This window comes from Rhamphochromis sp. 'chilingali', assembly GCF_963969265.1.
Source record: "Rhamphochromis sp. 'chilingali' genome assembly, chromosome: 22".
Taxonomy (NCBI): Eukaryota; Metazoa; Chordata; class Actinopteri; order Cichliformes; family Cichlidae; genus Rhamphochromis; species Rhamphochromis sp. 'chilingali'.
Window position 1 is genome coordinate 31,100,194 of NC_137950.1, and position 17,031 is coordinate 31,117,224.

The window sequence follows — 17,031 nt, forward strand, 5'->3', positions numbered from 1 at the left end:
CAAATCAATGATTCAGAGTGAAAATCAACTGAAATGTAGGAAAGACATTTATTCATTAAAATAAGAAAAATGTGCTCGGAATAAACTTAATGTATGCAAATCAAATTTCATTTGAGCAGACTCCATTAAATGTAACAGTTTACTGTGTAATTATTATAATATGGAAAATATAATTGTAAGGTAGTCAAAGTCCGCGTTTTTGGGCAGTTTTATTTTGAGTGTAAAGGCGGAGATGAAGCAGAAATACCGACGCTGGAATGAAACGTGAGAAGAAACAGTGACAGGAAATAGTCACGTGTGTGTGGAGGAAAACTAAGAAAATGAGGAGGTCGAGGAACAACGGAAACGTGAAACCCAGAAGCCGCAAGTTCCCATCAGGATTGGAACCAGCTCCAGGACCAGCTCGTGAACAGCCAGCCTGCAGTGGGACAGCTTAAAGACCTCGACCAGGAAGTGAAGTGAACGACTCTGAGCTAGCGTTTAGATTCTTCTGTGGGGGTGGGGGGGTTGGACGATGGGGTGGGCATGGACTGCAAAAACAGAGACCTAAATGGCTGTAGCTCAGGAGGTAGAGCAGGTCACATACTGATTGGAAGGTCGGTCGTTCGATCCCAGGCTCCTCCAGTCTGAATGCCAAGTATCCTTGGGCAAGATACTGACCCCAAGATGCTCTTCGATGCATCCATCAGAGTGTGAATGTAGTTAGAAAGCAATAAGTGCCCAGAAAGTGCTTGTGAGAATGGCTGCGATTGGGTGCATGTGGTTTAGAGCACTTTGAGTACTCTGGGAAAGTAGAAAAGCACTATATAAGAATCAGTCCATTCACCACTCACTCAAAACATGAAAGAAAGAGAAAAACTCATCAGATCAGTGATCGATTTTTAAACGTGTCCTCGAACCACCCGAGGATCCGCCCCCCAACCGTCTGCAGCAGCTTAAAAATAATCTTCCACAATATTCCCTCCAATTCAAGCCTCCATCAATGAGCTTAAACTCCATGCTTGTTTTTCTGGTTTTCTCCATCCACCCCCCTTCCCTGCCCCCGCCTGATTGCATCACGGCGTCCTCAGCAGGAACCGTGTGGCTGCAGATAATCATCATCATTAGTTTTAGGTGTGAAACAAATGTCGGCAACATTGGAGCTGTGAGGCGAGTATACACACACACACAGGTTTCGTAACAATAGGGATGAGAATGTGCCAGAGGTGGGACGACCTTTCGTCTGCAGTCACAACAACACGTCACTTCCTGACAGCTGCTGTAAGCTGCTGATCTCTTTGTTGTTCTTTAAATCAGCTTCTGTTCCTCTGCGGACTCTGACCCGCCCCCGTGGTCTCTGTGCTCATTTAAAATGAACGTGTGGTGACCCGAGACTGAGGTCAGCTTTATGTAAAAGCAGCTTGCAGAGTTATTAGCAGTGCGTATTTGTCATTTATAGATGTTGCTGTTAATCTGTGAAATACTAAACACAAATCATTTATAGTTTTATTTTAACACCGATCTGTCCCCATAGATTAGCTGCATTCAGCCAGTCGTACACAGCAGAGGTGTCCAACTGGCTGTGAGGAGGCAGAGCCTGCAACATTGTCGACCTCTGAGCTCGACCTCAACACTGATGATTTTAAAGCGACTGCGCAGGACGTCCAGAGTGACTGCAATCTCAGACAGATCAGCAAATGTCTGCAAATACCTGCAACCAATCTGAGTCAGTCTGCAACAGGAGATGCAGCTCACCTGTGTTCTGGTTGTAAGGTGCAGCTCCTGTTAAAGTGTTCCAGTTAAATCCTGCAGCACCATGTCACTATTTCTGTTTGACCTTTGAATTGTTGTTTCAAACCTGCGTGCTTCTGGCTGGACTCAGAATGTAAGGAGGTACATGTGTGTGTAATGTGACAACTTTTCCATTGTCACATTACAGCCACAAACATGAATCAATTTCATTGGAATTCCACGTGAAAGACCAACACAAAGTGGTGTACATGTGAGAAGTGGAACAAAAATCATTCACGATTCCAAACATTTTTTACAAATAAATAACTGCAAAGTGGGGTACATAACATTCCTCTGTTAGCCAAAATTAGCATCCCTTTACTATGACTGTGAACTGCGGATACAACTTTATAACTAAACTAGCTAGTTAGCTAATTCTCCAGCTCTAATTAAGTTGCATTGTTAAAAAAAGCCATCAGCACATCAAAGAACCACCTTACCATCACCTACTGGATTTACAAGGCTCCTTTTCAGAGTCCTGCTATTAGCATTTTCTATTTTGGTTCATTTTAATTAGTGCTGTCAGCGTTAATCTCGTTAAAATGACATTAACGCCATAACTGTATTAACGCGGCAAACCTCCATTAATGAGCTGCCGCGGATCGCCCTGTGCGTGGGGCTGGACGGCATCAACGTGCTAACGTGGGCAAACTCATTGATACTGTGCACGTCAGATTAACGCTGACAGCACTAATTTTTATATAAATTGCTCATGCAGCTAACACTAGCAGGCTTGGCTGGAAAAATGTGTAATAAACTGAACTACTTCTCCACAAAGCAACAGCACCTGTCACTCAAATAGGCCACGCCCCTAATGATGCAAACTTTAAACCTATAAACAGTCGAGCTATTAAAACAGGTTATAACCATGTTTATTTCTTCTGTAAAGGTTTAACAGTCTATGAGGTCTAACTCGCTGCTGGAGCCTCTGCTGGACGTCAGAGGAACTGCAGTGTTAGTGACATTTTTCATGTTTGACCCTTGAAGTGAATCCAGTTCATGAAAACAAATAAAACATATCGTGCTTTCACAGACTGACGGTACAGTTTCATGACGCAACTGTCTCCCCACAGAGATAGCAGGATGTCACCGAGGGGGTCTGATCCCCGGTCATGTCTCTGTGCTGAGCAGCTGCAGCTCTTTCCCAGAGCAGAGACCCTGTGGACAGACAGCCCCGTGTCCCTATTGTGTCAAGCTGTGTTTGAGCTGACGTGAAAAAGCACAGGGGCCAGCAGAGTGCCAGGTCAGTTTACCTCACACATCACCTCACAGCTCGCTCCAAGGACAAATCAAACCACTGACGAGCCTCGTTTCCAGGAGCACGGAAAGCTGAAATCCCATCCTCAGAGCTGCAGAACGTCAGTGTCGTCTCAGTGGGAATAAAAGCAGATTCCATCTTTATGAAGAGCCTCTTTAGAAAAAGCTTAAAACCCGACTTTTCCTCCACTCACACTGAACGAGGGAGTGTAAGAAGCTTAAATGCTCCATTCAGTCATTAAAATGTGACTGGAGAAGTGTCTGCACACCTGAACTTGTGACCCTGAACACTTTAAGGCTCACTTGTCTGTCCACCCACTGCAGGAACATAACCCCGACTGTCAGCATCAACCCCCCGGCCTGGCAGTCACCCCTGCAGCTCAGCTCAGATGTTCTGTTCTAAGATGACTTTCAATCAGCTGCTCTGCTGATCACAGATCATCACCATCAGACAAACCGAGTTCGTCCTCAGATAACCTCAGAAAACATGCTCAGCTCAGCCAGACTGAGAAAAAGCAGTAAAATCAGAGGGATAATTTCAGAATAAAAGCACCTCCTTACCTGGATTCCTCATCTCTGGCGATCAGCAGGGACATGTGATTGGAGACCGAGGCCGTCCTTAAGATCTCCACCGCCCTATCAGGGAGCAGAATCGAGCAGTAAACATTACCAGCGTGTGATGGAAGATAAAGAGTCCATGTGTGAAACTCAAGGACATCTCTGCCTGGTGGAAACATCCTCTGTGGACCTATTGGACAAATAGACTGCAGTACCACCGACAGCCACTAGATGCTGACAGCAACTGACTCGAGCCCAAAAGTCTTTGCTCCTACTTAAAAGTTCAAAAGAACTTTAGTATCCGTCGTGTGGCCGATGATCGATAGCTGTGATTGTCGTTCCATCTACGACTTTCGAGCCTCTGTTTAAAGAATGAAACTGATTTTTAAGTTTAACTGGAACTGTGATACTTGGTTATCATCAGTGTTTATGACGTTGGTGTCTCCAGCTAATAAAAACCATACTTCAGCAGGTAGTACCATCCAGTGTCAGTTTTGACCAGTAAGTTTCATCATCATTTTTTCTGATGAAAACAAGATGATAACAAAATAAAATCTAATCACAAGGACACAAACTGTGATGAATCAACAGTCTGTCAATGAATAAATATGAGATGAAAATATTCTGGAGAGACAAGATCCAATCAAAACTGATTCAGCTGAGCAGAAAGGCGGGACGAGTTTGGAAGTTATCCAATGAGAAGTAATCTCCTGGTGCGACGAGGTTAGACCTGCATTTAGACTTCAACATGTTGATGACCTTAAAGCAGATGTTGAGGCTGCAAAATTTCACGTGCAGCATTCACATAAAGTGTGATGGACACCAACACTCTGCAGTCCATGCAGCTTCACAATTCAAACAGTGCAAATAAACAAGTGATGCGAGACCGCCATGCTGCATTTTCTAAAATACCTCAACAGTGAGACTCACCTCTCATTGGTCACCCCTATCAGGCTGATGTTATTGACATCCAAAATCAGGTCACCTGACTTAAGCCGACCTGGAACAGAGAGTGACAGACAGACGGACGGAGAGAAGGCAAAGTGAGGGACGATAACAGTGTCTGTAGTAACCGATCCACAAAAAATACCAGAAGAATAGCTACCATCCAGAGCGGCCAGCCCACCAGCGATCACTCGCTTTATGTAGATACCAAACTCCTCTCCTGTCAGCTCTCTGTAGCCCCCAATTATTTTAACACCTGTGAACACACACAGATGAGCTCCAGTTAAAAAAGAGCCTGGCTTTCAGGCTGTACTGGCTCTTCATCTAGTTGTGACAGGCGATCGCAGCATTTTCAGATGCTGAGCTGCGGCTGAAGGAGGAGCGGTTAATAAGGACTCAGAGGTCAGTAAGGTCGAGGGAAAGATGCTCACCGAGTCCCTTCTTGCAGTCGCAGAACTCCAGCCTCTGTACGGCTCGGCTGATGCCGTGTGGGCCCATGATCGTCCTGGCAACAAGCAAAAACACAACAGATTTAAACACATATCAACATCCTCCCTCAGCCAAAGCCCCTCTCGCTCTGTTTCCTCAGAGCGCCGCTGCACAAAATAATCAAATCATCACAGGATTTTGGCATTGTCTCCCTCTCTCCCTCCCACCTCCACCCGGCTACGTCCAACCAATAAAATCTGTCGCCTCCTAAACGACGAGGCGGTTGAACCATGTGGCGACCTGGATGTTTGGAGGCTCGGGCGAACACAAACAGTGATTAGAAATAATCAAAGGAACATTACGGAGCAGTTGTTTTGTGCTTCTGCTGAGAGATTTGTGGGTGAGAAGGTTTCAGATTAAAGCTGAAGAGACTCCGACGTAGTGAACATGATCCTGCTGTCTGCTGGTCGTTCTCAAGTCTCAGCTCAGAGTCAGCACAGAGTCAGTTTGAGCGGCAGTTTGAGTCACATGCTGGTGTCTGAGCGTTTCAAAGGTTCGTGTAGAGGCAGCAAAGCCTGTCACGGACAGACTGACATGAATACTCGAGGCTGGGCCCAGAGGCTTTTTTAAATCTTTGGGCTCTAAGCTCAGTTTGATGCCTCCCTCAAACACCGACTAAAGACATCGAAACAGATGCTGTGTCAGTTTTATGGGAGTAGCAACAAGAGAGAGCTGATCCTTTAATTTGGGTTCACTTACACTCAAAATAATCATGTTGACCACTTCCAAAAATAGCAAATGAACGGTCACATGGTGCATCTGCTGTTTTGCTCTCTCTCTCTCTCTTTAGTGACACACATCTCTGCAGATGACACGTTTTTTCATACAGTGGTCATGCAAAGGATCCAGTTAGTTCTTTGTGTATTATATTGCCCCCTTGAGGACTGACAATAATCACTTCCACCTAAAAGTCTTCAGAGGTCTACTGGATTAAAACCAAGCACCAAATAAATTCTGCAACTTTACCTGGAAGGTCTTTTTTTTAGGTTAGGAAAGGTTAAGGATACTGTGCTTCTCTGTTTCATTTAAACTTAATTTACCAACCAGCTGCAAAGAGAAAGCTTTTCATACACATGTTGATTTAACAGTCATGTTTGCAGTTTAGATGGTTAGGTGGATGGTTGGTTGGATAGTTGGATGATTAGGTGGATGGTTGGATGGTTAGTTGCATGGTTGGATGGTTAGGTGGATGGTTGGATGGTTAGGTGGATGGTTGAATGGATGGTTGGGTGGTTAGGTGGATGGTTGGTTGGATAGTTACATGGTTGGATGGATGGATGGTTAGTTGGATGGCTGGTTGGCTAGATGGATGGTTAGGTGGATGGTTAGGTGGTTAGTTGGATGGTTGGTTGGATAGTTCCATGGTTGGATGGATGGTTGGATGGTTAGTTGGATGGTTGGTTGGATAGTTGGATGGTTGGGTGGTTAGGTGGATGGTTGGTTGGATAGTTGAATGATTAGGTGGATGGTTGGTTGGTTAGTGTCATGGTTGGATGGTTAAGTGGATGGTTGGATGGATGGTTGGGTGGTTAGGTGGATGGTTGGTTGGATAGTTGGATGATTAGGTGGATGGTTGGTTGGATAGTTGCATGGTTGGATGCTAAGGTGGATGATTGGATGGTTGGTTGGATAGTTGGAGCTGCAAAGAGAAAGCTTTTCATACATATGTTGATTTAACAGTCATGTTTGCAGTTTAGATGGTTAGATGGATGTTTAGATGGTTGGTTAGTTGGATGGAAGGTTGGATGGTTAGGTGGATGGTTGGTTGGATAGTTGCATGGTTGGATGGTTGGATGGTTAGTTGGATGGCTGGTTGGCTAGATGGATGGTTGGATGGTTAGGTGGTTAGTTGGATGGTTGGTTGGATAGTTGCATGGTTGGATGGTTAGGTGAATGGTTGGGTGGTTAGGTAGATGGTTGGGTGGTTAGGTGGATGGTTGGTTGGATAGTTGGGTGGTTAGGTGGATGGTTGGTTGGATAGTTGGATGATTGGTTGGATAGTTGGATGATTAGGTGGATGGTTAGTTGGATAGTTGCATGGTTGGATGGTTAGGTGGATGGTTAGGTGGTTAGTTGGATGGTTGGTTGGATAGTTCCATGGTTGGATGGTTAGGTGGATGGTTGGGTGGTTAGGTGGATGGTTGGTTGGGTGGTTAGGTGGATGGTTGGTTGGTTAGTTGGATGATTGGTTGGATAGTTGGATGATTAGTTGGATGGCTGGTTGGCTAGATGGATGGTTGGATGGTTAGGTGGATGGTTAGGTGGTTAGTTGGATGGTTGGTTGGATAGTTCCATGGTTGGATGGTTAGTTGGATGATTGGTTGGATAGTTGGATGGTTGGATGGTTAGGTGGATGGTTGGGTGGTTAGGTGGATGGTTGGTTGGATAGTTGGATGATTAGGTGGATGGTTGGTTGGATAGTTGCATGGTTGGATGGATGAATGGATGGATGAATGGTTGGAAATAAAACAAACAGCAAAGATGTCCACTGTGAGCGACCATCTTTGAACAGAGGCGGGGGTTTACGACACCAACTCTCTGCCATCTATAATCCAGTTTTGAGATCCCTTCCCAGACGCCTTAAAGCCCACTCACATCCTGGGCCATCTGATCTCAGGAATTCACATGATAAGGTGGGGCCAGGTTTCACAATGAACTCACCCGAAACTCTGGCTGATTGGGACCCACACCCAGTTTCACACCTTGGCTCAGGCGATTAGAGGATCATCAGGGGGTCCTTTTGTCCCTCTGTGGGGGGATACTCCCACTAGGTTTATATCTGGGACTCTCCACCATTTGACCTTAGAACTGAAGAAGCTTCTCGGATGAGAGGTGAAACGTCTTCAAGCAACTTAAAGAAGTCCAGACGCTTTTCTTTGCAAGCTCCTTTGACTACGATGACCTGGATGACTGAGAACCTTCACAGACAAACAGCAAAGATCCAAAGCAGCATTTGCTTTTGGAAGCTGTTGCTGTAAACCTACAAGCTGCAGGTAAAGAAGCTCCCAGAGCAAGAGAAACAGGCCAAACTGAAACTGCGCAACCAGAATGAGGTTCCTACATCTTGGAACTAAAGAACACATGGGTAATATCATCGATGGAAACAGGCCACAGAAGCAAGACCCAACCAAGTGAAGCCCACTCTCCAGGAAGTAGACATACCATTACCCTAGTCTACTGTAAATAAAAGACTTCCAGAAAGAAGAGTGTCCCACAGTTTGACAGATGAAAGTAAAACCATCCAGCAGAATAAATAGAATAAAGCAAAACAACTTTAAGGTTTTGAGTGGCTCATGATCAGAGTTACAGAAAATCATTCCAATGACACTGAGTCACTGCTGTTTAGTTCATTCAGACTACGTTGGAACATAGCTGCCCTGATACAGCGCGGGGAATAATGATTTCATCTCCTGCTGAATCTGTTTGTTTCTCTAATTTTTATGGAAGTTGTATTTTAAGAGCGATACAACCAAAAATCCAGAAAAAAAAACACATAACATAGAAGTTATAAATTGCTTTTAATGCATTTGATCTCCAAGCAAAACATGACTTAGTACTTGGTGGAGGAACAGCTGCTTCTGCACAGCAGTGTGATGTTTCTTGTAGGGGGTGGCGGGGAGGGGGTATTGTGGGTACTGCAACACTTTAGTCCATTATGGTGCAATGTGCTACCAATGATGTTCTGGGCCTTCAGATCAGATCAGATGTAGTTTTGGGGAGATCCACCACTCATAAGATGAGATCTTGCATGGAGCTCCAGACTATGATGCTCATTTGATGCTGACGTCCTAAGACAGCTCTTTGGTCTTCTCTGAGGTGTGAAGAGGTTAGAATGGATGAAACTGATTCTGTGGACAGGTGTGTGTTATACACACCAATAGCGATTTGGGATCAGGAGGATCTGTAAGTGACTGATTGACTGAAGTCTGTGTGCCACATGGGTTAAAAGCCAGTCTGTAGGAACGTGAAGTCTGACTGGTTTATTTCACACACTGATATGTAAATTATTGTATAATTTTTATCGAATGCCTTTCCTCCATCAAAAACTAGCATAAAAATCTGTCTGTGAAGGTTCTCAGTCATCCAGGTCATCGTAGTCTTTCCAAGCTCCTAGACTACCATAAAAATCGGAGACTGTTCATTTTTCTGTAAGTAAGCAACTCAGTCGGGAATATAAATAATAAATAGTTATTTCCTCCACTCTGTGTGCTGAGAAGCATTTGAGGATATCTACCAGGTAGTGAGACGTCGTGGGAGGGCGGTTTTAAAGCTGCGATATTATCTCAGTTCTTCAGAAGCTTTGAGCAGCGCAGCTTTCAGGGCGACCCTACATATACTGTGTTATGTAAGGGATAATGTACAGTGAAGTCAAGGTCACACTGTGAAGAGGATTAGTTTGAAATCATAATCCATCTTAAGGAACCAAATATATTGTAAGGAGACCCGATGCTTGCACATCATACAGCTGGACAGTTTTCCAAGCAGCAAACGTCAGTCGAGCAACCAGCTACTAAAAATCACTTCTACATACGTTAACCTACTATTTCGAGATGATTCATCAACAAAGTAGATCAATAATTAGCAAAATAAAGTCACCCAGAAACCAAATGGACTCAGTTGATGCTGATAAATGAGAGTCTACGTTTGTTGAGTTACTCGGCTTGAACAGAAACTGACCAACACATTGGGACCACAGACTCTTTCCCACCATCCCAGATGAGTCTGTTTTTTTGTTTATTGTATTGTAACTGTTAGATGTTACCTGAGGGCCATATTGGAGTCTCCACCTTTCTCAAAGGTCATCTTTTTCTTTTTTCCAGACTTCAGAAAAATTAGCACAAAACCACAAAAAACATGGAAGCCTCTTCATGACAGCTAAAAGAAACATAGGTTCTCAGCAGCTGTTTCATAAACTGAAATAAACTTGGTGTGTAGACCCGGCACTCGATGAAGCGTGAGTTGAGCACGTTTTTCCAATCGGTGCTTAAATCAGGTGACCAGCAGGTTTCGTTAAAAGATTAAGCCAGCGTGAACGTGCCCAAGCCTGCAGCTCCTTTAAAGGCCACTCAGTGAACATTGTTGGAAATCAAAGAAAAGGGCAGACTTCCATCAAATATGAATTCTGCCAACATTAGTCTCCTGCTAAAACCAGGCAAAGACCCTGTATATCCCTCAAGCTATCGTCCAATATCCCTTATAAATGTAGACCTTAAAATAATCTGCAAAGCTCTCTCAAAGAGACTAGAGAAAATAACCCCCTCTTAATTCATCCTGACCAAACTGGTTTCATAAAAGGTAGGCACTCATCAACAAATACACGTAGATTACTTAATTTGATAGACTACTCATACAGTAAAAACCTAGAAACTACAATATTTTCTTTAGATGCAGAAAAAGCATTTGACAGAGTTAACTGGAAATTTCTATTTGCAACTTTACACAAATTTGGTTTTGGATCTTCTTTCATTAACTGGTTAAAAATATTATGTAACTCCCCAACAGCTTGTGTCAGAACAAATGACCAGACATCCTCCAGCTTCTGGCTCTTGAGGGGCACCAGGCAGGGATGCCCACTCTCCCCTTCACTGTTTGCAATTTTTATTGAACCACTAGCAGCAGCAATTAGACAGAATTCAGTAATTAAGGGCATAAAATGCAAGAACGTGGAACATAAAATCAGCCTTTATGCAGATGATGTGTTACTCTTTCTCCAAAATTCACAAACCAATATCTCTGGGGTGATTGAATTGATAAACTCTTTTGCAAGAATATCAGATTACTCAATTAACTGGTCAAGATCTACAGTCCTACCGATTAATTGCTCCCTCCATAATTCCTCTTCTACACCACTGCAATCGGGAAATATAAAATATTTAGGTATTAATGTTTCTCCCAAGCTTGCAGATCTAACTAAATTAAACCATATCCCACTTTTAAAGAAGGTAGAAGATGATCTGGCTAGATGGAAATGTCTACCCATATCACTCATGGGAAGGGTTGCCGCTATAAAAATGATGGTCTTACCAAAAATAAATTATTTATTCTCAATGATCCCAACTAAACCGCCACAAGATTGGTTCAGATCTCTAGATTCATGTATGTCCAAATTCCTTTGGAAAAATAAACCCCCACGTATAAGCTTAAAAACACTACAAAAGACCAAGGATAAAGGAGGATTAGAACTACCTAACTTTCAGCACTACTTCTTAGCCAACAGGCTTCAGTTTATCTCAGGATGGCTAAAACATACCCTCTTAGATGAACCTTGGCTAGATGTAGAACAGACACTTTGCAATAATCTAGAGATTTCAGATCTACCATTTATCAGCTCAAACATCCAACGACATGAATGCTTTAAAAGCATCAACATCAGCTCTTCTCTGACAGCATGGTGGGAGTTTCTAAAATTGACGGAGTCTTCATTAATCCCATGCAAACGTACACCTATCTGGAACAACCCTGACATATTACAAAACAATAATATGATAAACTTTTCAGATTGGAGTGGTAAAGGAATCAAATACTTAGAACAAATATTAGAAGGAACAGAATTTATTCCATTTGACAGACTAGTTACACAATATGGGATCAACAAGAAAAGATTTTTAGAATATCAACAAATTAAATCCATAGTAAAAAAGAAATTTAAACCGGGTCAAGTTGAACTACAAACACCACCAAGTGTGGTTCAATTTCTTACTCTTAAAACCCCCAAATTACTATCCAAAATATACAGAATGCTTTCTAAAACAGATGAATCAATATCACTTCCTATTGCAAAATGGGAAGCGGATTTATCAGTTAACTTAGACCTAAACTTCTGGTCTCAGATTTGCTTAAAAACCTTTCATCTAATTAGAAATCCCAGTCTTCAATTAATTCAATACAAAATACTACATGGAGTGCACTATACAGGTCATCGGATGTTCAAGATGGGTTATACGTTTACCAACAACTGCTCACACTGCCAAACCAATTCACCGGACAATTATATCCACGCTCTTTGGTTCTGTCCACCAGTTCAGAAGTTTTGGCGCGAGATATGTGAAGACTTATCGAAGTGTCTGAAATGTAACATTCCAACTTCCCCCTTAGTGTGTTTGTTGGGCAGCTTAGATAACGTCACTTCAGAAAAGAATATAGCCCATACTGTTTTCACTGCCCTATGCATAGCCAAGAAAACAGTCCTCATGAACTGGAAAAATAAAAATAATCTTAATTCTAACCAATATAGAAATTATCTATTAGATTACATTAGTCTTGATACAGCCTCTGCCACCACTTCAGATCAATTGCTCTGGGCTCCTTTGATCAGCTCCATCACCTACTGGGGGTGGGGGGCATAGTTTGGTCCCACCTTTGCTGTTGTGATTGGTGTGGGGGTAGGGACAGGCTTGGGGCATCGGGGGTTCCCCAGGAGCATCTTCCTTGGAGGGCTCAACCCGGGGTTGCGGTCATGGCCTATTAAGGGCTCTGTTGGCTCTTAGGTGACGGTTTCCTCGTGGCTGCGTGTACTGACCTGGTAACCTGGGTGCCCCTGGGTGGGTCCAGGATGGGCGTGGGGTTCTGGGGGTGCTCCATCTCTGGGCTGGGCCTTGGGGGCTTGGGTCCCGGTTGGTGTGTTGCCGGGGTTGTGGGCGGGTGGGCTGTCCTGGGCTCTGTGGGGCCAGGCGGCGCTGCTGCACTGGTCCCCGGTCCAGATGGGCCTGGGCCCCCCTTTCCCTGGTGGGTTGCAGAGTATGGGGGTGCCTACTGGGGTCAGCGGGGGAGCTGGCCCCAGGGAGGGGTCACTTGCCCCTCCCTTCCTTCCCTCCCCATCTCCAGCTGCCTCCCTCTTCCTGCTCCATTTTATCCTCAGTTTTATCCCACAACTTAGACATTCACATTACTCACACTCTCATTACACATACATATAGGATCTTGGGGGTGGGCACGATACACGGACTCCAAAAGACCATCAGGGTGTACACCTCACCCCTGGCGTCGTTGCCCACCTCTCAATGTTAAATACACGTAGACATTGAGGGCTAGCAGGAGGGACCATGCGCTTACCTGCTGCTCTCTGGCAGGTAGCTCCATGCCCTCCTGGGTTTTAAATGCACCTTAGAACACACATGCATCAACACTACAATGAGCGGGCGGAGGGAGGTTTGGAGTCTTCACACACCCATTCTCTGCGACCTGCTGGAGCGGGGGGGCTAGGAGGAGGAGTTGGCCGTCCGACTGCGGTCTGGAGTGTGGGGCCTCCCTGCTGCTGCGGAGTCGGGGCGGTCTGTTTCTCCCCACCACAGGGAAAAGGGTAACACCACCTGGGTCTGGGTGCAGTTCCCCCCTCCAGGGGCAAGGGTACCTAGACCCGGTTTGTAGAGTACGCTTGGGGAGTGTGATCGTGTGTACAGCGTCTCTTTATGTCTGTCTCCACGTTGGTTGAGTGTGGAGTAAGTGCATATGAGAGCATGAGGGTGGGAATGGATGTTTGTGTCTGTGTGTGACTGTATGTCTGTGTCTATATGTCAGGTTGGGTGTCAGGCGCCACCTCTCTGGGGACATCTCAGGCCCTCCAAGGTTTGGAGGCCTGTCTCCCCCTACCACCACTTCCCCTGCTGGTGGCGGACTCCCTCAGACATCGGTGCGTTGGTGGTTCTTTGTGTCCGGGGATGGGCATCCAGGTACACACCGGCTCACTCCTTGATGGCTGCTTGTCGGGGCCTGGAGCCTGGGGCTCGCTTGGGCCACTTCAGGGGGTGGGGTGCCCTCGGCCTCTCGGCCTGGGGCTCGGTCACTCAGGCACAGCTGGCTGCTGGCGGAGCTCACGGGCGCGTCACTGCAACTCCCCCTGGCTTCTGCTCCGCGGCTGCTGAGTGAGCCCTCATCTGGGACTCTCCTCAGCTGTTTCTGGGACAGTGGCGCAGCTGCCCCTCTGTTGGTCTTCCTTGGTCTCTTGTGTTCTGGGGGCCTCTGGATGTCTGGAGTTTTGATCTCCTCCATACCTGCTTCATACCCTGGAGGACGGGGCTGTGGCCCCCCCACACCCTCTAGCAGATTATTACATGAAGGAACCTTTTAAAAACAAGCGCGTCCATGCTCACAGGTGTACACACGGGTGATCACACCCACAAACTACACCCTTTTGGGCTCCTACCTCAAAGCACACTGTACGCTGTCGATCTTACGTGCTACACAATAATGTTTAATATTTAGTATTTACTGTCATATTCACATAGATTATCGTGATGTTGTTTATTATGCTGCTCTTTTCTTTCTTTCTTCTGGTTGTTTTCTCTTTTTTCTTTCTCAACAGGTGATCCAGGTGATTGATAGATGGATTTTTTTGTCTGCTTATTTTGTTGTTTTTTTTGTTTTTTGCCCTTTATCCCCGTCCCTCTTCCCCCCTGTTTTTGTTTCCCTCTTTCTTTTCCCCAGTCGGTCCCGTATTTAACAAGTAAAAATAAAATAAAATAAACAATAAAAGGTGAATCAAATAGACCATTACGGCAAGGCTGGGATGGTCCATTTGGTAAAGTAAATCCGTCGGGCATCTTCCTTTGCCTTTAGACAATAATTCTGATGCAAAAGAGCCAAACGGGACAGGCAAAAAAGGAAAAAAAAAAAAAAAAAAGGCCACTCAATGTTAAAATGTCCAATCATATGGCTGCTTTACGGCTAACAGCTCCAGTTTTGGTGCACAGTGAAATTCTGTGTCCTAAAGATGGTGTGGAGTCTCGTTTTATTCCATTTATAGATTTCCATTATAGTTAATTTATAGTTGGATTTTTCTTTTGGCCAATGAGAATCTCTCCTGTCAAACACATCAGTGCAGGCATGAACTCAGATCTAAATGCTCAGACTCACTTGGGTATTTGATGCATTCACTGTAAGCCTGGATCAGTACAGCAAGACGCTGCCAGATCTTATCACTCTGCATAACCTTTGGCTTCCGCCTGCACCCGGCTCAGCGATGAAGAGTCATTATCGTGAGTTTGTCTACTACACGTAAAACAAACGTACCTTTCCACATCAGTAACCTGACAGCAGCAGCTCCCCCAGGCCCACAAACAGACGACAGCAGCTGACAATGTGCAGCGAAGCCAACTGCTGGGACACAAGGGAGCAATTAAACTGATCACTTAATACCTGATAATCTGCACGACCTGTCGCAAATGATTAACATCCCACAGAGGCCGGGCGCCAGCGAGGACACGCTAACACCGCTGCAGAGCCTCCAGACCACCATCGCCTACACCTACGCACCTCATCTGTAGCTTTACCTGCAGAAGAAACAAACCTTCCACTTAAACCTGCAGTATAGTTTACTGGCTGCATCAATGAAACTGAAAGAGATGTCCCTGAGGTTTTGTGCTGTTATGTAGATATTAAACAGATCCATGTGTCACAGTTTTAACTGACTTTTTTCTATTTTTAGTAACTGGTCATTAATGAAATAATGGAACATTCACCAGTTTAATGTTGCTGGTTTAAAGCGATCGATTCCATGTACAATAAAATTATATCTAAAGAGAAGCCTGGTCACATATTGTCATGGTCCTGGGTCGTTGACCCAGCGTTTTGTGTTTTGTGATTATTTCCCTCTGTTCTAGTTATTCTGTATCCTCCCCCCTTGTGTCCGGTTCGGGTTCTAGATTTCCTGTTTTGTTCTGAAAGTCTGTGTCTGTTGTCATTGTGTTCAGCTTGTGTCCTCCAGTCATCATGTGTATTCAGATCAGCTGTTCTTCCCTCCTGTGTGCGATTACCCGATTACCTTGTGTGTGTGTGTGTGTGTATATATATAGTGGGTGTCGGTCTGTGTTCGTTGTCGGCTCGTCTGCGTTCTATGGTGTTCCTGTCTCTGCGTCTCTCTGCCCCGCACCCCTTTTGTATGGTCTCAGGTTTGTCATTTAGTTCTCCCAGTTTAGGTTTCTTCAGTCGTTTTGTCATGCCTCACTGCCTGTTTCTGCCATTGTCACTTTGTAAATAAACATCACTCGTATCATCAGTCACTGCTGCATTTTGGGTCCTCCCTTTCCTCCACACCACACGGCTCATTCCGCCAGCCGTGACAGTACGAGCCGACCAAACATGGACCCAGCGGCATCCGCACCTTCCGAGGAGCTTCGGGAGGAACTAATTGACTCCGTTTCCAGGTTGGTTAACCTATGGCTCGAGCATGAGGGGGAAGAGTGTCTCCGCGCTGTAGAAGCCAGGCTACAGCAGCTCATCTCTGCTCACTCCTGGCTGCTGGACTCTCTTCACCCGCTCGCACAGGACTTCATACTCAACGAACTGCACCTTCACCCACCAGCCGCTACCGCTTCCCAACTCAGCCCGGCGGCGAAGATTTTGCCCAGCCCGGCGGCGAAGATTTTGCCCGGCCCGCCGGAGGTTTTGCCCGGCCCGCCGGAGGTTTTGCCCGGCCCGCCGGAGGTTTTGCCCGGGAGGAAGCGACGATCGCGCCGTCGGCGCATCACCCCACAGCCGAAGACTAGGACTTTGGAACTGCCAGCTGTGGTGAGTGAAAAGGACCCTTTTTCTGTTTTGGACTGTGTGTCTGTTTATTCCGGGGCTGTGTTTTTTGAGTCGGCTGCCCTGCCGGTAGCTCAGTTAGCTGCCCAGCAGCCACTAGCTCAGTTAGCCACTCAACCGTCACCCCCATTACAGTCACAGCCAGACCTATTAGACACTTGGTTACAATCCATAGCTCAGTCAATAGCTCAGTTGACAAGAGACTCATCCGCCTTATTATCACCTATTCAGCCATCGTTGTCACCAACTCCTCCTGCACAACAAGTTAAGTCCATCCAACCCGGAAAGAACTATTTTTCACCTGTTCATGTCAAGCAGAGAGACACACCACATAATATTGTAATCAGTCCTCAAAAGCTGGCCAGCCCAGAGACTGTGACACACTCCAGGGCCTCCCCAGAGGCTGGGTCCCAGCCCCCGGCCGACTCTGGACCCCTGGAGATTAAGAAGCCAGCTGAGGACTGTATCCGGCTGTCGCTGCCCGAGCTGGGT

The 17,031-nt window shown here is 45.5% G+C and overlaps 1 protein-coding gene across 1 annotated transcript in view; it reads right to left on the minus strand.

Annotated features, from left to right (window-relative positions):
- Window positions 1-17,031, minus strand: part of stxbp4 (syntaxin binding protein 4) — a 48,624-nt gene that overhangs the window by 25,240 nt on the left and 6,353 nt on the right. Inside the window, exons 2-5 of the mRNA XM_080872058.1 lie at window positions 4,962-5,035; window positions 4,691-4,786; window positions 4,516-4,585; window positions 3,589-3,663 (exon numbers count right to left, since the gene is read on the minus strand). Of these exons, the coding sequence (XP_080728184.1) occupies window positions 3,589-3,663; window positions 4,516-4,585; window positions 4,691-4,786; window positions 4,962-5,035 (315 nt within the window). The remainder of the gene's footprint in view (window positions 1-3,588; window positions 3,664-4,515; window positions 4,586-4,690; window positions 4,787-4,961; window positions 5,036-17,031) is intronic.